Source organism: Sorex fumeus, unplaced genomic scaffold (assembly GCF_029834395.1).
Source record: "Sorex fumeus unplaced genomic scaffold, SorFum_2.1 ptg000093l, whole genome shotgun sequence".
NCBI classification, from domain to species: Eukaryota; Metazoa; Chordata; class Mammalia; order Eulipotyphla; family Soricidae; genus Sorex; species Sorex fumeus.
The window spans coordinates 2,268,516-2,296,361 of NW_026606150.1; the positions used below are offsets into that span (position 1 = coordinate 2,268,516).

The 27,846-nt window shown below is 51.5% G+C and overlaps 3 protein-coding genes across 4 annotated transcripts in view; 1 reads left to right on the plus strand and 2 right to left on the minus strand.

Moving 5' to 3' along the window:
* The window catches only part of NXF1 (nuclear RNA export factor 1), a 102,158-nt gene that overhangs the window by 3,849 nt on the left and 70,463 nt on the right, over positions 1-27,846 (minus strand). The window lies entirely within an intron of this gene.
* On the minus strand, positions 3,906-14,320 carry HNRNPUL2 (heterogeneous nuclear ribonucleoprotein U like 2). The gene is made up of 14 exons (XM_056131652.1): positions 13,498-14,320; positions 11,349-11,484; positions 10,984-11,060; positions 10,625-10,764; positions 9,958-10,048; positions 9,738-9,850; positions 9,267-9,530; positions 8,563-8,685; positions 8,037-8,165; positions 7,227-7,395; positions 5,510-5,710; positions 4,526-4,599; positions 4,172-4,279; positions 3,906-4,058 (listed from the first exon to the last, which is right to left on the minus strand). The coding sequence occupies exons 1-14, from the start codon at positions 14,039-14,041 to the stop codon at positions 3,978-3,980; spliced, it is 2,250 nt and encodes a 749-aa protein (XP_055987627.1). The 5' UTR covers positions 14,042-14,320; the 3' UTR covers positions 3,906-3,977.
* On the plus strand, positions 14,657-27,420 carry TTC9C (tetratricopeptide repeat domain 9C). 2 transcript variants are annotated; one of them, XM_056131664.1, is made up of 4 exons: positions 14,657-14,757; positions 15,721-16,013; positions 24,291-24,473; positions 27,322-27,420. In XM_056131664.1, the coding sequence occupies exons 2-4, from the start codon at positions 15,776-15,778 to the stop codon at positions 27,414-27,416; spliced, it is 516 nt and encodes a 171-aa protein (XP_055987639.1). In that variant the 5' UTR covers positions 14,657-14,757; positions 15,721-15,775; the 3' UTR covers positions 27,417-27,420. The 2 variants fall into 2 exon arrangements, with proteins under 2 accessions (XP_055987639.1, XP_055987638.1); XM_056131663.1 differs by lacking the exon at positions 14,657-14,757 and having other exon boundaries at positions 15,526-16,013.

Consider the following 27,846-nt stretch of genomic DNA (forward strand, 5'->3'; position numbering starts at 1 on the left):
CGCGTGGATGCGTCCTGTTGGGGGACGGTGGCAGGAATCAAACCAGGGTCCCGTATATACCCAGGGCTTCTTCCTACCATTGAAATAAACGGCTGACGTTTTCTGCAAACACCCCCCACCCCTACACCCAGCAGTGCATGTGTAGCCGCGTGGTGCTCGGATGGGAACTGGGGCTCCGCACAGAAATCGTGCTCAGCTCTTTGTGCTCTCCAGATTTATTTAAAAAAGAAAATTGCTTTGAGGCCATACCCCACTGTGCTTGGGTAATCCTATAGGGTGCAGGGGATAGAATGCATGTCTCCTCCAAGGCAAGTGCTCTACCCACTGTGCTCTCTCTCCAGTTCCCATTGCCCCCGCCCCCTCCCTGAAGCTCAGAACTTGAGACAAAGTTATAAATGACCATTAAAAGTACTAGTTATGGGGCCAGAGAAATAGTAGAGTGTGTAAGATGCTTGCCTTACACACGGCTGACCTGGGTTCAATTCCTGGCAGCCCATATGGTCCTCCGACACCTCCAAGGATGATCCGAGTGCATAGCTAGGAGTAAGCTGAGCACCGCGAATGTAACAAAAAGAAAAATTCGAATTAGGGAGCCTGCAAGTATAGCTGGTAAGGTGCTTGCACACCTGGGTCAATCCATGGCACCACATATGGTCCCCTGAGCCCAACCAAGAGTGACAGCTGGGGGTAGCCCAATGACAAATATACTCATTCTACCACTTAGTAACCAACTGTTGCACAGAATGAGTAAGTGCTGAAATCAAGGTGAGCTCTTAGGGAACATGCTCTAAGTCCCTTGGGTGTGAAAAATCTGTCTAGGTACAGAGGGAGGAATTAAGACTAGTATCTAGATCTACGTGACTACTCTTGACAAAACACTAGAGGCCCGAACCTTGCATTAGGAGTTATAACTTGCTAAGTGCTAGTAATGCTTTTATTACCCAGGTCCCTGGCTCATTTGTCCTCCAGATGCACTCACTACAAATCACCCCCAGAGGGCCAGGGAGATGGGATGGCCGGGGCACATGCATGGTCATGCAGCAGACCAGGGGTTCCATCCCCAGGGGCCAGCCCAGCATGAAGTCAAGAGCAAGCCCTGAAGACCCCTGAATACGGCCCCCAGAACAAAGCCGGGGGCCACAGATGCCATCCAGCGAACATCTGGGTGCTTGAGGAGGCCACATCTCCTGCACTCCTTGTCAATAAACTCATTTGATTCTGAAATAGAATCTTATGTTATGTTTCAAGCCCCCGACTGTAGGTCCACTAGACAAAGGGTAGGTGTTACCATTCATCCTCTTCAGTGGCTCAAACTCTGAGCAATGGTGAGCCAACGGCCCCAGAGTGAAGGCTGGCAGAACAGGGACTCAGGCCTTTCTGGGCAGACGCCCAGCAGTGGCCGAGGAACGAGGATCCGCGACCCGTGTCTGACCCGGCATGCGCACTCCACCCCAGTCAGTGCAGTCAAGGAGATAGGGTGAATTCAATCCAAATGGTCGTTTATTCTAAAACTGGAAGCTATTGTGCCTACATTTTGCCAGAATGTTGTAATGAGAACAGGGGAGGAAAGTTACAGATGTAAACAATGACACAGTTACATTTTTCTTTTTTAAATGGTAAAACCCTTTTTTTTTTTATACTGGCCACTTCCAAGAATGCTTTTTTTACAGGTTGTGCAAAAACATTTACAGGCTCCATGTGGTGTTTTTCTCACAAGCTTTTCCCATCTACAACAACTACAACAGACGTCTGATAAAACACTAAACAAGTCTAAGGAAAACAAGGCTAGAGATCCCGCGGGTTAATTCACACTTCCCCCCAGAACATTGTTTTTTTCATAATCAAGAGATAGAAACAAAACCCAGACATCTACTGCTGTTGCCAGTGATCTCTTAAGACTAAACCAACAAGGACGTGGCAGTTTCCTCTCCACCCTAGAAAAACAGCTTTTTAAAAGAGGACTCGACTGTTCAAAATTAACAGCAAGTACCGCCCCCAACCCTCCCTCCTTGTCACCCCCCCCCCCCAAGTGGCTACAGCTTTGTCCCTCAGGGTCCCGGTAGCCCCAAACCACACCACTGTCAAAACATGGTATCTGCTGGAAGACTGACCAAGTTCTAAAGGGGCAGCCGCTTCTGCCTCAAATTCTATTTTTCATTCGAACATAATCCTGTCCTTACGGGATTATCTTTGGGAAACCAGTTTTCCTGCTCCTCGTCCTGCAGAGGGGCAAAGCTTCCCCCACCTCCCTTAGTAAAAGTTAGTGGGTTACAGAGAAGTTCATGCGTGAGGAAAAGGCCACTGCAAGCAAGCTGACCTACTTCCTCCCCGCCCCCCTTCATTCCAGCCTCTGGGGTCAGAGGTGCTCGTGGAGCAAAGGGTGTGTCACAGACGGGCAACGACACGAGCAGGGCCAGAGACAAGGGCCTTTCGCGCCTGGCAAAGGGCTGCACGGCAGGATGGAGGGAGAGAAAAGAGCGAATCTCAGCACAAAACGTCAAAGGACACTGCCCGGGGGAGGGAGGTGGAAATGAAGCGTTTTCCTAGCACGACCCCGGGCTCTCCCGGAACTAGAATGCTGCGCTGTGGCGGGTGGCGCGGAAGCTCTGGGTGGACACAAGGCGGAGCAGGAACGTGAGTTACATTGAAGCTAGATACTGAAAGAGCATTCCCATAGCCCGCTCCTAGCCTTGAACCCAGCACGTGGGAGCTGCTTGGCAAGAACTGGGTGTTGGTAAAGTTACGAACAAACAAACAAAAAATATATATATATATCCCAACTGAAGTCTCTTGGCTAGAGGCCTCTCTGGGGGACACACAGGGATAGCACCCCAGGAGCGATCCTGTCTCTAACGGGAAGGGGTGCTCCCTTTCACACGCACATTCACGCTCCGCCCACGTTTCAGCAGCCCCCGCTGAGCTGCCTCCCCCCCCCACCCGCCCTGTTCCTAGTCTCCCTCCAACTGTGTATCAAAAGAACCAGCAGGGCCGGCACCCTCCACGCGGTATAAAATAAGTCGCTATTCTCAGCACCTGGGCCCGGTCGCCCACACCACAGGATTCACCTATATACAAATTCTGCTGCGGCGAGGAGGACGAGTCCTGCTTCGGTTCTGTGAGCTGAAACCCTGAGAATCGTTCCTTCGCTCGCACCACTAAGAGGACAGAGATTCTAAACAGAGATGATTCCAGCCAGCCTTCCCGCTGGTGGCCACCTCGGCGGACGCCCAACCTTCGGGCTGCGGGCTGCGGCCCCGTCCTCTGCGCCCGGGCTCTGCGGGCCGTCACCTAGAGGGCCTGGGATGCCTGTGCGGCAGAAACCCCGCCCCGATGCGCACACGCCATGCCTCAGCCAGACAGCACGAAGGCACAGGAAGCAGAGATAGGGACGCTTTGGCCTCCCAGCCCACCGGACCAGATATCCCAAGAGGGAAAGGTCGGTAAAGAAAATACAAACGGTTAGTTGGTGCAAGTGATTGATAAGAGCCAATCGTTTATTTTCACTGCCCCGGTCACAAGCTCTCCCTCGGCCCCGCTGCTGCCTGCTCTGGAGAGCGCCCCCCGCTCCTCCTGCCAGCCCGGCTCTCCCCCTCCGCTCAGAAGCCAGAAGGGCGACACCTCCCGTTCTTTTCCTGTCCAACTGCAGGGTCTGGGACAGGCAGCCCTAAGTGCTGCTTTCTGCGCAAATGGTTTTTTTTTTGTTTTTTTTGATTACAAATCTCTAACTAGGTTTGAAATGTTTTATAGAATAAGACAATATTCTTTTCAACAAACTTTAAAAAAAATGTACAGTTTTGTTGTCTGTTTCCACCTCCCCCTCCCCCCCACCCCTGCTTGCGCACCCTCCCCCCCACCACCCCTCCCCGGCAGCTCAGCCCCACCCCGACAGCCCCTGTTTTCCTTGGTTGTGTTTTGGGGGGTGCCTGGCACCCCCAGAGACTCAGCTTCGTGGCTGACAGGCGACCATGGCAGGGGCTTCACCGATACCCTTGGTAACCGTAGTAGTTCCGGTAGTATCGGTCTCTGTCCTGGGGGTGGTGGTAGTAGTAATTCTGCCACTGGAAGAGAGGGGGACCCCGTCACTCGGAGCCGGGGCTCCCCAGGGCAGGAGGGCACAACCCCCTCTGCCGGCTCTGCACCCCCCGCCCACCCCAGCCCCGCGGATACTCACGTCCCGATTGTACTGTCTGTAATAGTCTCGGTATCTGTTGTACTCGTAGTCTCGGCTGTAGAACCGGTCGTAGTCGCCCCGGTATCGGTCGTAGAAGTTACGGTAGCCCTGAAGAAGGAGAGGGCCGAGAGGTGAAGGCGACGGGCCTCCAGCCCGGCTCCGAGAGACACAGGAGGGGAGCGCAAGGCGAGACACAGGCTGAAACTTCCCGGGGTGGGGGTGGGGTGGGGCGGGGGCATCCTTCCAAGGGAACCCACAGCAGGGGGGCAAAGCCCTGACCCCTGAGGAGACAGCCCCAGCCAGTAGGAAGGGCTCGCAGCCCAAAGGGAGGAGCAGAAGGAGAGCTGCACTCACCCCTCTGTTTCCAGACTGCCCCCAGTACTGCTGCCCGTAGGCCCGGTTGTCGTAGCCTCGGCGCTGCCCGCCCACTGGAAGAGAAATGGAGAGCGACTCAGAGCCGGCCAGCTCCAGCCGAGGGGCAACAGAAAGGCTGGAGCCACAGGCGGTTGTGGGGGAATGGGAGGCCCGCTCGGGCGGCCACACACTGTCCGTGTACCAGCCAGCAGCGCTGCTAAGGCTCGGGGGGAGGGCAGAGGAGTGGAAGAAACACAAGAAAACCAAGCCACTGGGCTTTAGGCGACCGCACGGCATAAGGAAACGTGGCAGGGGGAAACAGCGCCACTCAGAGAGAATCACAGCTCTTGAGTGCTTGAGAAGACTTGTTATCACAGAGCCCAGACCTATATCTTATCATCTTATCCAGGTGAAACAAAGCTATGGAAGATGTCCCTGGCTGGGAACTACCCAGGTTCCCAGTGCCTGGTGCCCAGAATGCAAAAGCTTCCGTGACAAACACGTAAACACACATACAGACGTACACTGTACACTTTTAGAGGGCAATAAATGCACATGGAGGAATTAGCTGACAAACTAGATTTCCAGGAGGGAAACAGGTTTCCCTAACCACCTTCCTTGACAGCACTCAAATCACCGACTACGGCATTTCTTTCAGGTTTACAGCACTTGGATTACTCCAAGAGAAAAAGTAGCAGAAAAAGAAAATCTCGATTTCCCCACATGAAGCATTCAGAGAGACAACGGTGAGGTAGGGAATTATGGAAAAATTTAAATGGCCACGATCAAGCACTGGTTTCCAAGGAAATGAACCTTTTGCTGAAAATGACCCAGACAAGCAGTACCAATCAAGGCCCAGGGAGAACAAGCTCCACAGAGCCATTTCCTTATGCCTGAGTGACGTGACTTGGTTTCCTTGTGGGTCCTGCTGTACAGAGCACAGAGAACAGACGCAGGCCGGGGTGCCAGGGCGCCAGGACTCACCATAGCCTTGGCCTCGGCTTCGGTTCTGCCGGTTGCGCTTGTTCCGATTGTTTCGGCGGTTTGTCCGCTTCTCGGAGGGCGGCAGCAGCTTCCTGGCCTCCTCCTTGTACTTGGTGACGATGGGCTGAGCTTCCTCCTTCTCCAGCTCCCCGTATGTCACCTCGTCCATGTAGTCGCATTTCTCGGGCAGAGAGAAATTGGCTGTAAGAGTAAGAGAAGCTTGTGGGCCTGAAAAATTGCCTTGGCAAGTAAAAACTCGAGAACACCCAACAGTAAGGACGAGACTTTCTTAGTGTCCTCTAATTCACTAATACTCCAAAGTGCTGGGCTCATATCCATTCAAGTTCAAATAATTCTTTCTCTCCTGCAAAATTTCCCAAGGTGGCAAAAGCTGCAGGCCAAGGGCAACTTGCAAGCTGCAGATTTACAAGTTCTCACATGAGCCGTAATAAATTTGTGACCGGGTTAAAGTTTCTTAACTGAACAGAAGCAGGCAGGCAGAGGCCAAAAGTGATCGAGAAAGTCTCGGAATTGGACAAATATGCTGAGAAACACATTTTAAAAAGAGGCAGAGCAGGTGACCCAAGTGCCAGGGCACTGACTCATCTACCAAGGGGGCTGGCACCTCGGGGATGCGAGCTGGACCCCACGCCTGGAAATCGTGTCCTGCAGCTGAGCCCTGCAGAGTGGGGTCTTTAACTGAGCTGAGTCCAGATAGTTCTCGGGAACTTTCCGTGAATGTGTGCGAGGTGCAGAGGACTGAAGTGAGGGCCTCAGACACACAAGGCAAGAACTTGCCTCCTCTTCCCTCCCCACTCCTGGCAGCCCTTCTTTTTTAAATAAAATTACGGTATCATGACAAGTCACCGAATATCAACTGGGATTAGCACAGATCATTCTGACAAAGCTTCGGGAATCCAGCTTCTGATGTGTAACCAGGGACCAGAGAGATAGTACAGCAGGTAGGAACTTGTCTTGTACTTGCTGACCTAGTCTGATCGCTGGAACCCCAGGAGGTTCCGAGTTCCGCCAGGGGTGACCCCGGAACACAGAGCAAGAAGTAAGCCCTGAGCATTGCCAATTGTAGCCCCCAAATAAAAGCCAATAAAAAATGTGACAGCTCTCATGTCTGGCCATTATCAGAATCTAAGAGCCAAGAGCTGGCAGGGCAGGTGGGTCACCAGGAGCAGAATAAAGGCAAGAGAACAAATCATACTCTGAGAAGGAACACGGGACGCGCGTCAATCAGGCAGGTCAGTCTGCCTTCTGGGGACTTGGATATAACTGATGAGACTGACGTGCTGTTAGAAATCAAGATACACTGTTGAGACGATTTACTCCAACTGCCACACTAAAATTTGACTCATAGCAGCCTCCTGCCTCCAGAATATAAATTCAATTCACTGCTTTGTTATTTCGGTCTCGAGTAGTCCTAGACAAACAGGAATTGTGTAAGCTTGCATAAGCAATGGCAGACTCCCTATCAGCGTGTCCTACATGAATAACTGATTATTCACTGATGGCTTCCCTTATGAATTTATTGTCCCATGCTATCACATTCCTCCCCATTCACTCTGCTTACACATTTACTGACAAGAGCTCAAGTCATGAACTTGCTCTGCAGATTCAGATGTGGGGAATCATCCCGCTGCCAAGTGGCCCCGGGGAGTGTGTGTGCTGAGCAAGACGGGACCCCAGCTCGGTCATTTCAGCCCACCTTTCATCTCGAGCATTATAGATTCAGGCACATCATCTCCCTCCACTTCTTTCCGCAACTCCAGCCTCTTCTTCCAATCTTCTTCATTAGGGACGACCACCACAACTTTCCGTGTGAAAGTCTTGAACAGCAACAGCTTCCGCCGCTGGCCCGAGTTGTACACGTTACACTGGAGACGGGAATAACATGTGTTAGGAATAATCACTCAAGTTCAACCAAAACATGTACTGAGCATCGTTCCTAAGTGTGGGACCAACTTGGAAAGTCTACATCTGAAATAACCTTCAATCTTCAAACTGACACGGAAGATTCTGTTTTGCCCAACAGGAAAACTGAAATCCAGAGTTATGACTTGATCAGGATCACAAACTAAGTAAGTGTTGGGAGTTAGGAACCCAAAGGTACTCTAATAATCTTTCTACTTCCTCTATGTTTCATCATCTAAGTTCAGAAAAACACCTGGTAAACACCGCAATAAAAAGCATCTGTGGGGTTGGAATGATAGTACATTGTATGGGGGAGGGCTCTTACCCTGCACACGACTGAGCCATGCTCAATCCCCAGCACACCATATGGTCCCCCGAATTCTGTCAGGAGTGATCCCTGAGCACCACCCCGTGGCCTCCCCGCCCCCACCAAGTATCCGTGTTAAAAAAATATTACAACCGCCTGGATCATAATCAGCATAATCTGACAGTTTTTCTTAATCTTTCTACACACGCAACCCACCACTTGGACTTTATGTAAGGTTGGCAGATTACAGAGATGCCTGCTTCTCTGGTAATTGTGTTCTTTGGAATGCCTCAATACCTGATCAAGAATGAAGTTCCTCTTTGTTCGGGAAGCAATCTGGACCAGCTTACTAAGGCACTGGGAGGCTTGCTGAACTAGAAGGTCTCGGCTTTTGGGATCCATCTCTGGCTCCTCAAGTCCCTTCATCTGTTGAGCGTGAAAGTGAAAGGAAAACACAAGAAATTACATAGTATGTTTAAACCCAAGAGTCACCTGTAAATATCACCTCCTTTAAATACTACCAGAGCTCCATCAGTTTATTCCTAGTCCTAAGTACTGTGAATATGATCCATTCCTGCAGAAACTACTCCCAGCTGCAATCTGAATTTACTCCAGATTTTATCTTTTCAAAAATTTGATAGTACACAAAAGAAAAAAAAAGTTAAAATTCTACCATACACATATACGAGAACCCATTTTTCTATTGAATTCACATTTCTCTTGTACTAGGACACCTGAAAGAGCAGCTACGTGGGAAAAGTCAAGAGCTTGTGGTCTGTCCAGAAGGAAAACAAAGCAATTGCCCCCCTCCCCGGCTACTCACCCTCATCTGATTGAGCACAGTCTCAGCTCCCAGAACATTGTATCTTTTCTCAGGGTTCTCTTTTGCATATTTCAGTGCCCACTGGGTTTTTCCAGATCCAGGCAGCCCCACCATCAGAATCACCTACAGGAACAAAGAACCAGGAATGTTGTGTATGCGACATGCATGTGAAAAGGGGGGTGCGGCATCAGAAAGTCCATCCAAGGGCTGGAGCAATAGCACAGCGGGTAGGGCGTTTGCCTTGCCTGCGGCTGACCTGGGTTGATTCCCAGCATCCCATAATCCCGTATGATCCCCTGAGCACTGCCAGGAGGAATTCCTAAGTGCAGAGCCGGGAGGAAGCCCTGTGCGTTGCTGGGTGTGATGCAAAAAAAAAAAAAAAAAAAAAAAAAAAAAAAAGAAGTCCATCCAGTCAGGGGCTAGAGTGATAGCACAGCAGGGAGGGTGTTTGCCTTGCACACTGCCAACCCGGGTTCAAGTACCAGCATCACACAGGGTCCCCCGAACACCGCGAGGAGTAATTCCTGAGCACATAGCCAAGAGTTACCCCTGTGCATCACTGGGTGTGACCAAGAAGGGGAAAAAAATAATAAAGTCGATCCAGTCATCTTGCCCTGCCCCCCAATCCAGGTCTGGGAGGAAGAGTGGAGCCCACCACTGTTCCTAAGTGCAAAAACCGAGCTTCCGCATCCTGCTGGGCGTACCTCGCACTCCTCGATGGTCTTGGGGGGGACTGCAGTGCGCACCCGCTCCTCGACGGGCACGGCATGGATGAACGTGAACTCTTCTGGTGGTGGGAAGAAGGGCTCCTCCTTCTGACCGAAGTTTAATTCCACAACACAATTTTTGCAGAGGACATGGGGTAGGAGCGCCCGGTCTGCCAAAGACTCCTTGCTGATCCGGAATGCCACGCCTAGGTCTTCTCCATTCTTGGAGAAGGAGAGTTCTATTTCTTCCGTCTCGAAATTCTACAAGCACAAAAAGCCAAGAGCATTTATGCACTTGTAGGACTTGAGATGGATTCAATCTTTACAACTAAGGGGAAAAAAAATTCTCTTACTCCAACTGCTGCGTTAACATAAACAATCCACCAAATGCATATGGACAAGAGCTGATGGGAAGCAAAAGACTCCCAAAGTTCCGTGCTACAATCCACCACCCTCAGAGGCACTTACAGCAAAGCAGCCAATGACATCATTCTCCCCGAAGGTCTGGCCAAACTCTTCAAACTGCCCATTCTCTGCCTTGAGTCCTCGTCCATCAAAACCATAAGAGAATTCATCCTCACCTAGAATAATCAGCAAACTAGTTACCGCCACCCAAAGTTCCCATGAAACAAGCCTTCCGATGGCAAATGATAATGCTGAAGTAAAAAAAAAAAAATTTTTTTTTTACCAAGCTGTGGACGGGAAAAATCAACAGACCAGCCAACTCGAAGGAGAGAAACCTCTGTGCAGCCTTCCTTCATTGGGAGATTCTGGGTTACCTGGTCAGGGAAAAAAGAAACCCTCAGATATTCCGCCCAACTGAGATCAAAGTATTGATTCAGAGGAATGCCAGTTTTTAAACAAACTAAAAAAAGACAACGGTCACAATTCAACACCAGAATAACATCAAAAGTACAAAGCAAAACCGTGGGCATCAAGGTAAATTCCTTGGCTAACACAGCAATGGTTACTGTTAAAATATGGCGCCGGTTACTTGGTTTTGGGACCACACTCAGGGCTTGGAGGACCATGTGGGAGGCTGAGGATTAAATCTGACTCAGCCACATGCAGGGTGGGTGCCTGAGCCTGCTGTACTATTGCTCCAGGGCCCTGGAGCGTTTATGGGCCACACCCTGGCCTTCTCTTTCATTGGTTTTTGGGCCCATCTGGGGATCAGGGGACCAAACAGGTGCAGGGAAATGAACTTGGGTCAACAGCATGCTAGGAAATGTTAGTATGTCAGTGTTCTGGCCTAGCCCCGCCTTTTTCTGTTTTGGTGAAACACCAATGGGTGGAGTCCAGTACACATTTATTCAACAAATAAATGGTCTCAGTGAGCTCTGCATTCATTCTACCTTGGCCTCAAAGCAGACTTTCCCTTTTGTCACTCCGTAAGTACTCCTTGCCCCGGACCAAAGGGTGGGGAATTTCTCTGAGAAAAGTGGCTGCCCTCCATAACGGTCTTTGCTCACTTGAAAATGGAGATCCGAGGTATCTATTTAAAAGGGAGAAGGGGGAAAAAAATGCAGTTTACTCCAACACTTGACACTTGAAAGCGACCAAAACACAAATGCAAGCAGGAACAATCCTTATCGACAAGGGATAGAAAAACCTTGCACAATTAAATCTCTCCAAAGCTGGAGGCCTTGGAATTTACATCTCCAAAATCCCTTCCGGTTGATTAAAGGCCCCAAACTTTCTGCCTCATACATACACGTGTCCAGGTTCACAAGGGTCTGATCCTCTTCCTCATCTTTTGCTTCTTCTTCAGGGGGCGGTGGAGACTTGGAGCTACACACACGGGGAGGGGAGGGAGAGAAAGCACACGTAAAGGAAAGTCCTCTGCCACGGGGGGTACCTGCATGACATCACATCCCTCTTAAGCTAGCAGAAGTACGTAAAAGTCCAGAAGACAGCTCCTTGCGGGAAGTGGGGAAGGGCAACGGGAGAGATTCAGTCTAGAACTGGAGGCCTACAAAACCTACTGCATTTGTCATCCACCCCTCTCTCCAATCAACACCAGGTAGACCGAAACCAGAGCAGACACTGCTTTCAACGAAAGGGTCTGTTCCCCCTCACCGGCTGTGGTAAGCCTCCTCTCGGAATTCATAGTAAGCTCGGCCATGTTCATCCTTCTCATCCCGCTGTCTCTTTACCCCCCGCCGCTCACCATCTGAGCCTGCTGGTTTTGACTTTTCACTATCTTGGTCATCTCCTACAAAAAGGAGGGAAAGAAAATCAGCAGTCTTCATATTGGCGTACCGAATAACCTCCCAGAACCAAGGGAAGTTGAACGGGGGTCTGAGTATCTGTCTGATGAGGACAGAAGGGGACTGGCCTACTCCAGGTGCAGTTCGTTTTATTTCCCGAGATCGTCTATCTCCCATGGGTGGAATTTCTTTTAGAAGCACAGAAGGGGGAAAGAAAAAAAAAAAGATGACAGGCGACTCAAAGTCAAGCAATAGATGCGAACTGAACAACTTTTGTAATCTACGTTTAACCTGTTTAAATCAGACCAAACATGCAGATTTTTCCCCCACCCATGTGACAGGCAAACAATCCCCTGGACCTTTTAAATGAAAAATTTCACAGGCGAGTTTAACTTTGGTTCTTGTCAGACTTGAATCCGCACTAGATACAACACAGACACTGTTGCACAACTGAACTCTCAAAAAAAAAAAAAAGTTCGTCTTCTTGCTTTAAAATGCACCGCCCTCCATACAGCAACTGGCGAAAGTGCATGATACAGAACTGTACTGGTAGCATGGGTTTTCACCAAAGGTGTGACAGGAACCCCAAAGTCACAAGAGATCCATAAATACTACCACATCTTTACTGCAGGTAATTTGGGACAGAAAGGTGTTGTCACACATTTAGTAACATTTCTTTACAGGGGAGGAAAGGAAGAAAAACAACAACATTTTCCCTTAGGCTCTAAAGTTTGCAACACTAACAAGATTCTTTTTTTCAAAAAAACAATAATTCCTCCCAAGCAATTCTTTACTCCCAACTCATCGGCATCTGTTCTTTGGGATACACGTTGAGTCAAAGGTTATGTAATGGGACATAGGACAAACAATCTGCAAGTTGCATGTGACTGTGATAGAATGGGTTCCAATTCTGTATGCCACATGAAGCAGCAGCTTTAAAAATGTTTCTTACAAAAAAGAAGGAAGGCCACCCACTTCATAGGAAGACTTGGTTCCAGTCCCCTCCTACTCTTGACAGCTATGGGTCGACCTGCACCATTCAATCCCTTCAAAGGCAGGGAGAAGAAAGGTCACCATCTCGCAGTGGCTACACATTCCCCTCCACAAGGTTATTATCAAAGGACCCCAACACCTCAGCCATTTCCAAAAAAGAAAAAAGAAAAAAAAAAGTCTGGGGCCTGAAATGCAAAAGTGTGAGCTCAAGGGTCCAAGCGAATCCACCCATTCACCCACCCACCCCAAGCAGAGGGAAATTTAAAAAAATGGGATCAAAGCACGGGCAAGGTATTTAAAAAGAGAAAAAAAAAATCCCTCCCCGAGGGCCAGCGCTTACTCGAGTCGCAGGAGATCGAGACTTTCTCCTGCTAGTTAACTATTAAACTCGACACCTCCCTCCCGACGCGGGCGGCGCGCGGCGGCTCAGCTCAGGGGCAAGGTTAGATTTCCCGATTCCTCGGGGCGGCCCAGGCGCGAACGGCCGGGGGCGAACTTAGACGAACCGCGCGCGTTGCCTAATATTTTCATGGCGACAAAGTCAACAGTCAAGGAGCCCAAAGGCCGGAGAACTCCAGCAGGAGTCGGCCAGGCCGTCCGGGGAAATCGCCCAATGCCTCCGATCGTTTTCAGTTTTGGACACACACTCACACACGCGCGCGCGCACACACACACACACACACACGCACGCACGCACAGGCACACGATCGCCACGACGGCGGGAAGCTGCTCCACAGGTAGCGCACATGCAGGTCGCATGCAAAACCGTCCACCTTCCAGCCACCGAGACCCCCGCCCCCAATCACCACCCACCTTGCAAACCTCCCCCCAACCAACAACCCCGGGCAGTGACAGCCACCCCCCACCCCGTTCCCTCCTTTCCCCCAAGACCGGCGGAGGATGAAAACCACCGCCCCGGGGAGGTGCCGTCTAACCGGGATGGGCATCTTGCACGTCGGGGCAAGTGCCAAGGAGGGATCGGAGCCCGCGCGCTGCAGCGCCGGGCTCCGCGGCCAAGTGCTCACCCTGTTCCTCCGCGGCCTTCTCGCCCGGCGCCTCGGATCCCGCCGTCTCGTCCCCGCTCCGCTCCTCCGGCTCGTCTTCCTCCCCCTTGCCGGGGCCCTGCTCTTCGCCACCATTCACCCCACCTGACTCGGCCGTGGCCTCCTCCGCCGGCTGCTCGGGAGCATCGGCCTCGGCCGCGGCCTCCATGGCCGCCGCCTCCGGGGGCTCCGGCGGCGGCTGCGCAGCCTGGCCCGGGGCCTGGGCAGGGGGTGGCTCCTCGTCCTCGTCCTCAAGCAGCGCCTCCTCGTCCTCCTCCTCCTCCTCTTCGTCCTCCTCCTCGTCCCCGCCCGGGCCGCCGCCCGACGCGGCCACAGGCCGAGGCTCCGCCTTGCAGGCCCCGCCGGGCCCGGCCCCGCCGCCGCCGCCAGCCTCGTCCTCGAGCATCTCGGCGTCCAGCGCCTCCTGCAGCCGCTGCGCCAGATCCATCTTGAGGCCGCGCGAGTCCAGGCCCCGCCGCTGCAGCTCCGACCGCAGCTCGGTCACTTTCAGCCGCTTCACCTCCATCGCTGCCGCCGCCTCCTCCGCCTCCCGCCGCCTCCTCCCCTGCGAACCGTCGACCGAGCCCGACCGCGCAGGCGCCGCTGCCGCCCGCCTCCGCCTCACGCGCCAGCCCTGAGCCCGCGCGAGCGAGCGAGCGCACGCACGTACGCACGCAGGCCGGCCGCGGGGGCCGCGCGCAGGCTCCGCTACCTACTATTTGTTTCTCCCGGCCGCCTTCCCCTCCCCCTCTCGGCCCTCGGAGCCCCCAAACAACGCAGCGAGTCGTCGCTTCGCTGCCAGCCCCCGCGATTTCCCCCAGCCGCGGGCGGGCGCGCGCCGACGACGACGGACTTCCTCCCCTCGGCCGCCCGCCCCCTCGCCGCGCCTCGGCCAATCGGCGCCCGCGGCCCCACCGCGCAGCCGCACGGGAGCCGGCCTAGCTTGGCTCCGGCTCAAGTGCCTCGTAGCACCGCGGCGAGTGCGCGCCGGTCTTGCTGTACTTCAGCCGGCTCCTCTGCGCAGCCGCCGGGCGCTGCCGTGCTGACGCCCCGCCCTCTGGGTCGCCACCCTATTCCCGTCCGCGTCCCGGGAGCGCTCGGGTCTGAGGATTGGTCTGCTAGTCGCTTCTCCGCTGTCTATAGGTTCGGCGGCTCCCGGAGGAGTTGTGAGAAAGAAAGAAAAAAAAAGGCCGGAAGGGAAACTGATGCAACACGAAAGCCCACTGGCAACTGTTTCTTCTGGTTAGTGAGCCAAAGGGACTCCAAAACGAAGGAACACGCAAGCCCTGGCCGCGGTTCCGCCTGACTCACGCAGTTTCTACCCAGCAACCAGACACCCTGACCTCCCCTCCTTTTTTTCTATTGGCCAACTTGAATCGTCAGCGGCGATTCTGATTGGCCACTCGAGATCGATTGGAATTTTCCAATTGGCGAGGCTGCCCGGGGAATTTTTTTTTTCCGGGTTGGTCCGCTGGGGAGCCGGAGAGGCGAGGGTCGTTTCTGAGGGATTACTTTTCCGGGGCTGCCTCTGATTGGGCGGTGCGGCGCATTGCGCGCGACGTTGTAGACCACCACCACCTCCCCCCAAACTGTCAGGAGACGGGGCTGGGCTCCACCGCCCGGAAGCCTTAGTCCAGGGACTGACTTCCGGACTCGGGCACAAGGGCGAGGCGCCAGCACGATGGGGTTTGGGGAGACGCTTTCAACGAGCTCCGCGGTCGCGGCAGTCTCGGCCCTTGCGCGGGGGATCACGGGCCACATTCACCCCGACTCCCTAGCCTCTGGCCCCGACGTCAAGAAAAGCTCGTGGAATAAGCGCAAAACGAAGCAGGTGGAGGAGGCAAGCCGGCTACTCTTTTAGCAATTGTTCCCGCCCACTTCCCTTCTACTTCCAGGTCAAGGGAGGTGTGTCCAAGGGGAAGGCGGAAGTGGTTCCCGCCGGCGCCCGCTGGCCTGCCAAGTGCCTCAGTAGGGCTTCTTTGCCTCCTTGGGGACTGCTCGGCCCGGAATCGCCCCTTAGGAAATCACTTAGTCTCGGCTTTACTAGCCCCACATCCTTTCCCTAGTTTCTTGCACTTCTAGAGATCGAAAACTACTGCAGAAACAAGCAAAGCTCATTCCCCGGGCGGGTGCAGGGGGGCTCCAGAAAAAGGGCAATTTCCCGCGTCCGTCAATCGAAATCGTTTCTTTTGCCCCCTATTCCAGAGCTTCAGTGGCTCGGTTGCTTCCCAGTTCTGCAAGAGCGCTGGGCGACAGAGTAATGGAGAAGCGCCTGCAGGAGGCTCAGCTGTACAAGGAGAAAGGGAACCAGCGTTACCGGGAAGGGAAGTACCGAGATGCTGTGAGTAGGTACCACCGAGCTTTGCTTCAGCTACGGGGTCTGGATCCAAGTCTGCCCTCCCCGATACCCAATCTGGGCCCTCAGGGCCCGGCTCTCACACCTGAACAAGAAAACCTACTCCACAGCATCCAGACAGACTGCTACAACAATCTAGCTGGTAAGAACAGGGCTGAAGGGCGGGTAGGATAACGAGGCAGGCACATGGAAACCGATGGACCTTGGGGAAAAAAAAACACCAGCGTGCTCCTCTGCCGTCGTCTAGGTATTCTGCCTCGAGTGGAGATTGATAATTTCCCATTTGAAGGACACAGTTTCTTGAGCGCTCACCTGGAGAATTTGTTAAACACGATTTCTTGAGCCCGATACATTGCCCTGTATTGAGTAGAGCAAATTGGGGACCTGCCCGTGTATGTTTCTTGTTTGTTTGTTGTGGTTTTGGGCCACACCTTGCCCTGTTCAGGGTTCACGCCTGATCTGTGCTTAGGGCTTACTTCTGGCTCAGGGCTCACTTCTGGTGGGGCTCAGGGGACCATATGGGGTGCCGGGGATGGAACCCGGATTGCCTATGCAAAGCCAGTGCCTTATCTGCCCTGTACTATCACTCTAGCCGACTTAAGAATGGTGCTAATGTCTTTCCGGAGCAGTGATAAAATAATGAGTTTATGGTAGGAATTGTGAGAGTCTGGAGAGATCTTTCAAAAAAGTATGGAAGTGTGTGTTTTGCAGGTAGAAGCTCAGGGTTTGGTCATTTCCCCACATTATCACGTGATCCCCTAGCTGTTGGATCTAACCCAAAACCTGACTCCCCCAAAAAAGGCGGGGGCAATAAAAAGTTCCTTGCTATAATGGAAAATATTTAGGTAATGAGAGGTGAAGGTAACATTGAAAGAAATCATAAAAGGTCTGGAGAGAGATCTCAGCAGACTGGAGGGCTGCTTTTAACTTTCTTCCCCACTCTTTGTATTTCTATTTATTTATTCCTATTTCTATTTATTATTGTAACAGGTAACCTGTTACAATAGTGCTAGTGTTTATGGTATTGATTACAGTCACCTTACCTCACAGCATCTCAGTGCCCAACACCATCCAATGTTCTTTGGTTTGGGGGCCACACCTGAAGATGCTCAAGGGTTACTCCTGGCTCTGTACTCAGGAATTACTCCTGGTAGTGCTCAGGGGACCATAGGGCATGCCGGGAATTGAACCTAGGTCTGCTGGCATGCAAAGCAAATACTCTACCTACTATCACTCAGGCTCCACCAATGTTCTTATGTTACTTTCAGTCAACCTATTTTATTTTATTTTGTTTTCATCTTTCTCTCCTGCTGCCCCCTGCCCCTTCCCTCTCCCCCCCACTCCACTTCCTGACTTGGTATTCTCAGTTCTGTGTAGTTCAGGGCCGAAGATGTTTTATTTTGGTTTTATTGGGCTACATCGGGTGGTTTCAAGGACTTCCTTCTGGGGTTCTTTGCTCAGGGATCATGCCTGGTGGAGCTCGGGGACCATATACAGTGCCAGGGATGGACCCAGGTTAGTTGCAGTTAAAATCAACACCTTACCCCTATACCAGCTCTCCATCCCCCCAAGGGCTTGTTATTGTATATTTGATATTGTTGATGAGAGATGTGACTCCAGAGTGCCCCAGGTGAAGTAGGGAGCAGGGGCGGGGGTAGCCTCAAGAAAGGACTCTTCTGTGTCCCTCAGGCCCCTGGGGAAGCACCTCTGGGGGAATTAGGGCCCGTGAGAACCAGCTCTAAGCACCTGTGTGTCAAGAACTCCCTCTTCCCAGCCCCAGGAGGCCATCAGCAAAGCACACTTCCACCTGATTTCGAAGTTTACTGGAACTCAGGCTGGAGCAAGTAATTGCTCTTTTGAGGAGACGAACTTCTTCAATCTTCCCTAGATTTACCAGGCTTTCTACCTTCCCTCATAGCAGAGAATTTCAGAGAGGGATGAATAGTGAAATAAAATTGGTTTGGGAATAAGAGGACCGAGAGAGAAAGAGAGAGGTTTGTGCTCAAGAGAGAACGTGGACATCTCCAGAGTGGAAGAAAACAAGTACACATCCCTAGCAGTGAAATGGGCAGCGGTGCCATGTGCACGTTGGGGCGGAGAGAGAGGGAGGGAGAGAGAAGATAGCAGATCTGATGGGAGAGCAACTTTGGGCCTGGGATCCCTGGTGAGTTGTGTGGCCTTTGTGCCCTGGTATCCTTGGCTTCTCTCCACCCACAGGGTCCAGCCAGACTCTGGGCCTGGAATTGTGCATCTTCCAGGATTTCCAGGCTCCTTCAGATAAGGCCTGTGGCTCAGAGTCCTTCATGCCCATGTTTTTCTCCCCGTCTACTCACCCATCTCTCTGCCTGCAACCAAGCTGCCTAGTCCCTGCTTTTGTTTCCCTACCACAGATGAGTGAGATTATCCCGTATGGATCCATCTCCCTCTGGCTTCTTTTGCTTCACATGAGGCCCTTCAGGTCCATCCAAGATGCAACAAATCACACGATTTTATCTTTTCTTCTGGAGGCACAGTAGGCCATTGTGTGTATCTCTCATGATTTTATCTGTCATTGAACATTGGGTTTGTTTTCATTTCCTGCCTGTCGTGCTAAGCACGGCAGTGAGCATAGATGTGCATATATGTGTGTGTGTGTACACACACATACACGGCAGAGTCTGGCAAACTCCCCGTGGCGTACCCAATATGCCAAATACCAGTAACAATGATGGGTCTCATTCTCTTAAAGAGCCTTGAATATAATCTCAGGGCTAGGATGAAGGAGACGTTACTGGGGCCTGCTCGAGGCAATTGACGAATAACAGGATGGTCGTGATTTGGTCGTGTACACGCACACACACAAGAAAAAAACTTTTCAAGTTAATTTTTTTGTGAATTTTTTGGAGAGATGACAAGAAGTGAATTGCTGAATTTATTTACTTAATTATTTATAGTTTCTTTGGAGAGACCACACCCGCCAGTGCTCAGGGTTTACTCCTGGCAGGACTCAGGGAACCATCCCTGGTCCCTGGGGATTGAACTGGGTTGGCTGTGTGGCAGGCAAGTACCTTACCCTTTATACTATCTTTCCAGTTCCAGAATTGCTGACTCTTAGGGAAGCTCTATTCTTTTTTGGAAAATTGCCATTAAAAAGAAATCTGGGGGGCTGGAGCAGTAGCACAGTGGGTAGGGCGTTTGCCTTGCACAAGGCTGACCCAGGTTCGATTCCCAGCATCCCATATGGTCCCCCGAGCACCGCCAGGAGTGATTTCTGAGTGCATGAACCAGGAGTAACTCCTGTGCATTGCTGGGTGTGACCCCCCCCCCCCCCGCAAAAAAAAAAAGCAAAAACAAATCTGGGCTGGAGTGATAGCATAGTGTGTAGGGTGTTTGCCTTACACGTGGCCCACCCGGGTTCAATTCCCAGCATCCCATAGGGGCCCCTCAGCACCACCAGGAGTAATTCCTGAGGGCATGAGCCAGGAGTAACCCCTGTGCATTGCCAGGTGTGACCCAAAAAGCAAAAATAAAATAAAAACAAGAAAGGAGACAGAAGCAAAAGAAAAATCATGGAGTCGTGAGACTAGCAGCCTCGTGGACTGAGATCTCATTACAATATTTGTTGCTTTGATTTGAGAATCATTAGGGGGAGAACTTATATGATCATACGATCTTTGATATTTTACTCTAACAGGCCTAAAGCCTATAGGGAGGTCTATAGGGAGGGTCTCGGTGTACTGGGACAAACTTCTCTGTTATGGGCTTGTCTCAAGGGATTATTTCTTAGAGGAAGGCAGGCATGGGGGTGGGTCACACATGACTGTGCTAGGGTTTATTCCTGGTTCTGCACTACTGCTTGGGGCTCACGGTCCATATGGAGTTTCAGATTGAACCTGGGTCAGCCATGGGCTAAACCTACTGTACTCCCTGATTTATTTATTTTTTTACTCTTTTGCTTTTTTAGGTCACACCCGGCAATGCTCAGGGTGTGCATGGCAAATGCCCTACCAGCCCCTGTACTCCCTGATTTAAATCTACTTGGGGTAGGGGGGGGGCCGCGGGGAAAGGGGGGATGGGCTGGAGAGATAGCACAGCGGGTAGGGCATTTGCCTTGCACGTGGCCAACCCGGGTTCGATTCCCAGCATCCCATATGGTCCCCTGAGCACCGCCAGGAGTAACTCCTAAGTGCAGAGCCAGGAGTAACCCCTGTGCAATGCCGGGTGTGACCCAAAAAGCCCCAAAAGAAAAAAAAAGAAAAAAAAAACTACTTAGCGGGGCTAGAGCAATAGTGTAGCAGGTAGGGCGTTTGCCTTGCACGCGGTGACCCGAGCTTAATCCCCGGCATCTCATATGGTCCCCCAAGCACCGCCAGGAGTAATACCTGAGTGCAGAACCAGGAGTAACCCCTGAGCATCACTGGTTGTGACCCAGAAAGAAAACACAGTAGCACTATCCTCCCATTGTTCATCGATTTTCTTGAGCGGGCACCAGTAATGTCTCCATTGTGAGACTTGTTATTACTGTTTTTGGCATATTGAATATGCCACGGGGAGCTTTCCAGGCTCTGCCGTGTGGGCAAGATACTCTTGATAGCTTGCGGGGCTCTCCGAAAGGGGTGGAGGAATCGAACCCAGGTCGGCCGCATGCGAGGGAGACGCCCTACCTGTTGTGCTATCACTCCACCCTACGGGCCAGAAAGATACCTCAATGGCGGCTGAGCACATGCATGCAGGAGGCCTGGGTTTGATCCCCGGCACCACATGAGTCCCTACAGGAGTGACCCCTGAGTGAGGCCTGGGGAGGTGACTCAGAGAGCAGAAGCACATGCTTTGCCCCTGGGTTCAGCCCCTGGTATCACATGGTCCCTGGCACCCTAAACTTTGATAATCCCCAGAGTGCTGTCAGGTGTTTCCCCTCCCTGGCTCCCCCCAAACCCCAAACTCTTCTGTGGGGTCTGACCTGACCTTCATTTTGACATGACCTGATATGACGCCTTCATTTGAAAACTGCATTGCCACCTGCAAGTTTGCAGCATCTCTTCCCAGTGGAATGCATCAGAGCTGGGGATAGGGCTCTGTGCAGATGCAGGGGACCTGGGTTCAATCCCCAGTACCGCCAAAAAGAAGGAGAGAGAGACAGATCCCTGGCCCTGGCCCTTCAGTGTCACTTGTCATTTAGATCATGGCTCAGAAGTCAAGTTTCTGGAGCCAGGAAGATGGTTCAAAGGGCTGGGAATACCTGTTTGGCATGTGGGAACCCCAAGTTTGAGCTCTGGCACAGCATTATCTCCCCAAGCACCACAGGGGAGCCCTTGAGACCCGCCTCGCACCCTCCAAAAAAGTCACTCTTTCCTGGCCTCATTCACACTACTCCTGCACAGTTCTACTTTCTTCAGAGACCTTAACACATTTCTTTGTTTATTGTATATTTGTCTGACTTGGGGACAAGGATGCAATCTTTTTTTTTTTTTTTTTGCCTTTTGGGTCACACCCAGCAATGCTCAGGGGTTACTCTTGGCTCTGCACTCAGGAATTACTCGTGGCGGTGCTTGGGGGACCATATGGGATGCTGGGGATCGAACCAGGGTCGGCTGCATGCAAGGCAAATGCCCTACCCGCTGTGCTATCACTCCGGCCCCACAAGGATGCAGTCTTTATCTACATCTTGGCATGAGCCCAGAGAAGTAGTACAGTGGGTAGGGCGCTTGCCTTACACATTGTTCATCCTGATTTCATCCCCTGCACCCCATATGATCGATCCCCAAGCACCACCAGGGGGATCCCTGAGCACAGAACCAGGAGTAAGCCCTGAGCACCGACAGATGAGGCCCCCAAACAAAAAAGATATCTTGGCAAATTTTAAAGTATATTATTAGCACAGAATTATTTATATTAATGTTTAACGTATATATCCGTTAAAAAGAGACAAATTAAATTTGTTAGTATGTCATTCACTTACAGTTTTGTGGAATTTCAGAAGTTTCACTCTGTTCATTTCAGTGTTAGTTGTTACCACCTCCACAAAAGGAAGGAGGAAGGGAGGGAAGGAAGAAAAAAAGGAAGGGAGGGAGGGAGGATCTTTTCCCTATGTGAGATGAAAAAGAAACATAGTAAGGGAACAATAAATGACCAAAGTGGTGGGACATGAACATTTTGACTAGGGAACTGAGCTTCCTTTGGAAGAGGCAGCAGGCTCTCAGCTGCATGAAAGGGTAAGTAACACGGTTAGAAAGCCAGGTACTGGGGGCGGAGCAATAGCACGGCAGGTAGGGCGTTTGCCTTGCATGCGGTCGACCCAGGTTCGATTCCCAGCATCCCATATGGTCCCCTGAGTTTGGCCAGGAGTAGTTCCTGACTGCAAAATCAGGAGTAACCCCTGTGCATCGCTGGGTGTGACCCATAAAGCCAAAAAAAAAAAAAAAAGGACTTAGGGGGAAGAAAAAGATATGGTAGAGATGACACAAGGGAGAGAGGGCCATGCTTTGCCAAGTGGGAGCCCCTGGGTTCTAATCCACGCATCACATGGGCCTCTGGCACCACTAAGAACAAACCCACAACCTGGAAGCAGCACCTGAGCACCAGGCATTGCCTCCCCCCCCCCCCCAAAAAAAAATACAACTATTGGGGCTGGGGCTGGAGTGACATACAGTAGGGAGGGCGCTTGCCTTATGGCCAACCTGGGTTTGATCCTTGGCATCCCATAGGGTCCCCGAGCACCACCAAGAGTAAGTCCTGAGTGCAGAGCCAGGAGTAACCCCTGAGCATCTTCGGGTGTGAGCCAAAAAGAAACAGATAACTATCTTGGGATGGGGGTCAGGGGGAGGTACGCAGTGGTAGAACACTTGCATGTTTGAGCCCCTGAATTTGACTCTGATCCCCAGCACCCCGAAAACAAATCAGTCTTGTTCCTTACTCCAGTGCCTCGCTCTGCCTGGCACTTGGTGAATGCTTCCTAACTAGTTGTCTTCGGAATGAAGGCTACTCCAGTCACGGATCAGTTGACCGCAGCTGCACACATCAGTGTCCATCGAAGGCAGGCGACACCTGGAGGACATGTAGACAGGACGCAGGCTGGCACCCAGGCCATGCAGTGTCTTCCTCAGCCCTGATTCTCCACTGCCCATTCCGCATTGGGAGCGGACTTTTTTTTTTGGGGGGGGGGGATCACACCCGGCGATGTCCAGAGGTTACTCCTGGCTCTGCACTTAGGAATCACTCCTGGCAGTGCTTGGGGGACTATATGAGAAGCTAGGAATTGAACCCGGGTCGGCCATGTGCAAGGCAAACGCCCTACCTGCTGTGCTATGGCTCCAGCCCCTCATTGTTTTGTTTTGGGGCCACACCTGGTGGTATTTAGAGCTCTGTGCTCAAGAGTCACTCCAGGTGGGGCTCAGAGGACCAGGCGTGCTGGGGACCAAACCCAGGTTGGGCGTGTGCAAGGCAAGCACCATCCCCACTTTCCTGTCGCTCTGGCCCGACTTTGCCACTCTGGACCCTGATGCATTAGACTGAGCTGGTGAGGCTGGTTTCAGAGGGTAGGTGAGAACATTAGAGCACCATGTAGCACAGTGTTTGTTTATTCTCGAGTGATTAATGGCTTGATTAATGGCATCATTCATCAGCCCGGGTGGTATTGATTGGCAGACAGAAGCCTAGTTTCTGTCCCAACCCCAGACTAGGGGTAGCGGCTCAGCACTGCAGGGCATCACCCAAAAACCAAAACCAAAAAGCAAATTGCCTTGGATAAAAAAACAGTCAAGATGAGTTACGGCAGGTTTGTTTTTATTTTTTTTGGGGGGGTCACACCCAGCGATGCACAGGGGTTACTCCTGGCTCTGCACTCAGGAATCACCCCTGAAGGTGCTCAGGGGACCACATGGGATGCTGGGAATTGAACCCAGGTCGGCTGCGTGCAAGGCAAACGCCCTACCTGCTGTGCTATTTCTCCAGCCCTATCCGTCAATTTTTTTTTGTTTTGTTTTTTGTTTTGTTTGCTTTTTGGGTCACACCTGGCGATGCACAGGGGCTACTCCTGACTCTGCACTCAGGAGTTACTCCTGGCGGTGCTCAGGAGACCATATGGGATGCTGGGAATCGAACCCGGGTTGGCCGCGTGCAAGGCAAACTCCCTACCTGCTGTGCTATCTCTCCAGCCTCCCTATCCGTCAATTTTAAAGGTGCGCTCTTACCTGTTTTCAGTGGGGCATAATCCAACACTGGGTCGACTGTGGGCATTGGGCAGGCGGTGGAGTACTAGATTGTAAGGAGTGTAATACACCCCTGGTGTCAAGAAGAATGTTCGTCCGGTGGCAGACAGCTGGCTATATTAAGTAAATGATTGTCAGTATCGTTCTGTGTTTAGTACTACCTCAAGTTGCTCGGTGGCACTAAGTACCCTCCACTTCCCATTCTTCTCTCTCCCCTGCCCCGTCCCCCTTAGCCTGCCTCCTTCAGATGGAGCCAGTGAACTACGAACGTGTGAAGGAATACAGCCGCAAAGTCCTGGACCGCCAGCCTGAGAATGCCAAGGCCTTGTACCGGGCTGGAGTGGCCTTTTTCCACCTGCAGGACTATGACCGGGCCCGACACTACCTCCTGGCTGCTGGCAGTCGGCAGCCCAAAGGTGCGGGAGGAGGGTGCGGGCATGGGAGCGGGAGGACAGAGCGAGGCCCTGTGACCACGAGGAAGGAGATTTCATTTGACTTGACTTCGGCAGTATATCGCATTGAGACTAGTGAATCCATTCCTGTGGTTGGAAATTCAGAACTGCACGCGAGTGTATAAATGAACAGCATTCTACGCTTATATTTCTGTCTGCACTGGAGAATAATGTGTACTTTTTAGAATTATAGAAATATTTGTGGTTGTCGAAATATTGGTGATACTCTGTACTATATCCCATCCTCCCTGAGAGAGAATAATCTTTGGGGATGGGACCGCATGCAGTGGTGCTTTGGGGAATATACTATACCTGGCGCTGTTTTTTTTTTCCCCCTTCTTTTATTTATTTTCATTTAATTTAGTTTTATTTTTTGAATTACCATGAGATACAGAGTTACAAAGCTGATCATGGTTGGGTTTCAGTCATACAGTGTTCTAATTTTTTTCCCTTTTAATGATAGATTTTATTTTTTTTCCCCAATTTTTTGGGCACACCCCTGGCGATGCTCAGGGGTTACTCCTGGCTCTGCACTCAGGAATCACTCCTGGTGGTGCTCGGGGACCATATGGGATGCTGGGGATCGAACCCAAGTCGACCGCATGCAAGGCAAACACTCTCCCTGCTGGACTATCGCTCCAGCCCCTAGATTTGAAATATTAACATGCTTTGGAAACAAGATATGGGGCTTGGGAGAAGGAATTTATTTATTTATTTATTTATTTTTTGTTGTTGTTGTTTTTTGGGTCACACCCAGCGATGCACAAGGGTTACTCGTGGCTCATGCACTCAGGAATTACTCCTGGCGGTGCTCGGGGGACCATATGGGATGCTGGGAATCGAACCCGGGTCAGCCACGTACAAGGCAAATGCCCTACCCACTGTGCTATTATTGCTCCAGCCCGGGAGAAGGAATTTAATCCACACATGCTTTCTGGCCTTACTAAAGACCATTTGGGAATAATGGCCTCTCAGAAAAAAATGGGACTTAAAAGTCCATTTTAATAATTTTGTAGCCAGAAGCATTTTAAATAAAAAGAAAAAAAGAAAAGAAAGTCTTATTTGATTTGGTTGTCGGGCCACGCCCATCTGTGTTCAGGGCTCATTCCTGTCAGGCTTGGGGGACCCTATGCGGTGCCAGGAAAGGAAACTGGGTCAGCCACGTGCGAGGCAAGCATCCTCCCTGCTGTTCTATTGCTCCAGCCTCCAGCCCCCAAAAGAGTTTTGTTTTTTTTTTTTTTTTGGTTTGGGGGCCACACACAGCTGTGCTCAGAGCTTATCCCTGGTCCTGCAGTCAGAGATCATTTCTGGCAGAGTTCAGGGAAACATGTGGGGTGCCCAGGATCAAACCCAGTCCGGCCATGTGTAAGGCAAGTACTCCGCCTGCTGTACTATTACTCCTGCCTCCCACCCTCCACCCCGAAAGGGATTTTAAAGCATTGGTTTTCAGGGGGACTAAAATAGGATTTGTATTTCGGTGAATACATTTCATAATCGCCATCCCTGCCGACTCTCCAGCTGGGGTCTGGCCTATCATTTTGTCCTTCGGCTCCACTAACCCCAGGTATGACCTAGAAAAGGGCAGGCCCGCTGAGAGAAGGCGAGTCTGGGGCTGTAAAGCGAGTGGCCGGCTCACTCTTTTTGATTTTTCAAGCACTGAAAAGTCCTCATTGGCACACACTGACTTCGAGTAGCTGCCGGACACAGAGCAGAGGCCTGGGTTTCACCCCCGTAGAGTCCCCCAAGTACCTCCAGGAGTGACCCCTGTGTGCAGAGCCAGGAGTAAGGCCAGAGCACAGCTGGGTGTGACCCAAAACCCACAACTCAAAGAAAGAAGTACACAGGAGCAGAGGTCCCTAACATAAAGGGACACTGGGAAGTGACTATTAATAGAAAGACAGGAGCCATTTGTACATCTTTATGACATAGATTTACTGCCACCGCATATAGTATTTTCAGAAGCTCTGCTCTAACAGTGACTCTTTCCAAAGTCCTCGGGGCCAGGGAGATAGTCCAAGAGGGCAGGCTACTTGGCTTGGCCTGCAGCCGTGGCAACCCCGACCCTAGCCCGAATCCCCAGAACCGTGGATGAGCTCCTGAACACTGCCGGAAGTGACCAACTCCAGCACAGAGCTGGGCGTGGCCTCTGAGCACCACCATGTATGGCCCTCATGCCCACACCCCCACCAAATAATAATAAGCCACTGGTGCGGGAGAGTGAGTTTGCTTGCTTGTTTTGGGGCCAGAAGTAGTGGTACTATTCCTTGTGGTATTCAGGACTGGTGTCAGGGATCAGACCCTGGCTGAGCACACACTAAGGCTCTCCTTGATCCATCTCCATCTCGCCAGCCTCTGGGTGGGGGTGGGGATGGATCTTTTTAAATTCAGTACCAGTGAAGGGGATGTACTGTTCTCATAGTCTGGATGTATTCAGATTACCAAAAGAACTTTTTTTGAGGGTTGGGGGGGTGGGGAACTGGAGTGATAGCCCTGCCAGGCGTTACATCTGACCTCAGAGCCAGAAGTAAGCCAGATAAAGCCCCCAAAGCCAGAACTTTTTTTTTTTTCTTTTTTGGGTCACACCCAGTGATGCTCAGGGGTTACTCCTGGCTCATGCACTCAGGAATTACTCCTGGCGGTGCTCGGGGAACAGCATGGGATGCTGGGAATTGAACTTGGGTCGGCCTCATGCAAGGCAAACGCCCTACCTGCTGTGCTATCGCTCCAGCCCGTCTTTTTTTTAAATGGGGTTGTGTTAACAATCCTCTATGGATTACTGAGATTCTGATCTGTGTCTTAATTGCCTTCTAAGATGCCAACGTGAAGCGGTACCTCCAGCTGACACAGTCACAGCTCAGCAGCTACCACCAGAAAGAGAAACAGCTCTACCTGGGCATGTTCGGTTAACGGAGAGAACAAGTCGATCCTCCACCAGACTGAGGGGGCCCGCCAAGGACCTGTCCAAGGGAAACCTGAGCCTCAGAGGGAATTTCGCCCCATACCTCAGACCCACCTGGATTTCTCTTTTTGTTTCTAGTCCTGTACAACTGTTAACTGCTTTCACAGTCTTTTTTTTTTTTTAATTTTTAACCTATCCATCTGTACATTTACATGTTTCATACATGACTATTCATCTGCTGTGGGTTGAATGAATCATACCTGTAGATTTTCATGATAGATGTCAGATGTGTTCATGCAGAGACAACTCGAAGACATTTCTTTTTTTTGTTACCTCGAACGCCCCAACCCAAACCAAAGTTATACAGACCGCAGGATAGGGAATTGTGTGTGTGTGTATGTGTGTGTGTGTGTGTGTGTGTGTGTGTATGTGTGTGTG

Coding starts and splice junctions, on each gene's coding strand:
- HNRNPUL2 (XM_056131652.1), bottom strand. CDS start 14,041: ATGGAGGTGAAGCGGCTGAAAGTGACCGAGCTGCGGTCGGAGCTGCAG. Junction 5,711..7,226: donor TATAATGCTCGAGATGAAAG/GTGGGCTGAAAT, acceptor TTACTCTTACAG/CCAATTTCTCTCTGCCCGAG. Junction 4,059..4,171: donor ACAGACAGTACAATCGGGAC/GTGAGTATCCGC, acceptor CCTCTCTTCCAG/TGGCAGAATTACTACTACCA.
- TTC9C (XM_056131664.1), top strand. CDS start 15,776: ATGGAGAAGCGCCTGCAGGAGGCTCAGCTGTACAAGGAGAAAGGGAAC. Junction 16,014..24,290: donor CTGCTACAACAATCTAGCTG/GTAAGAACAGGG, acceptor CGTCCCCCTTAG/CCTGCCTCCTTCAGATGGAG. Junction 24,474..27,321: donor TGGCAGTCGGCAGCCCAAAG/GTGCGGGAGGAG, acceptor TTGCCTTCTAAG/ATGCCAACGTGAAGCGGTAC.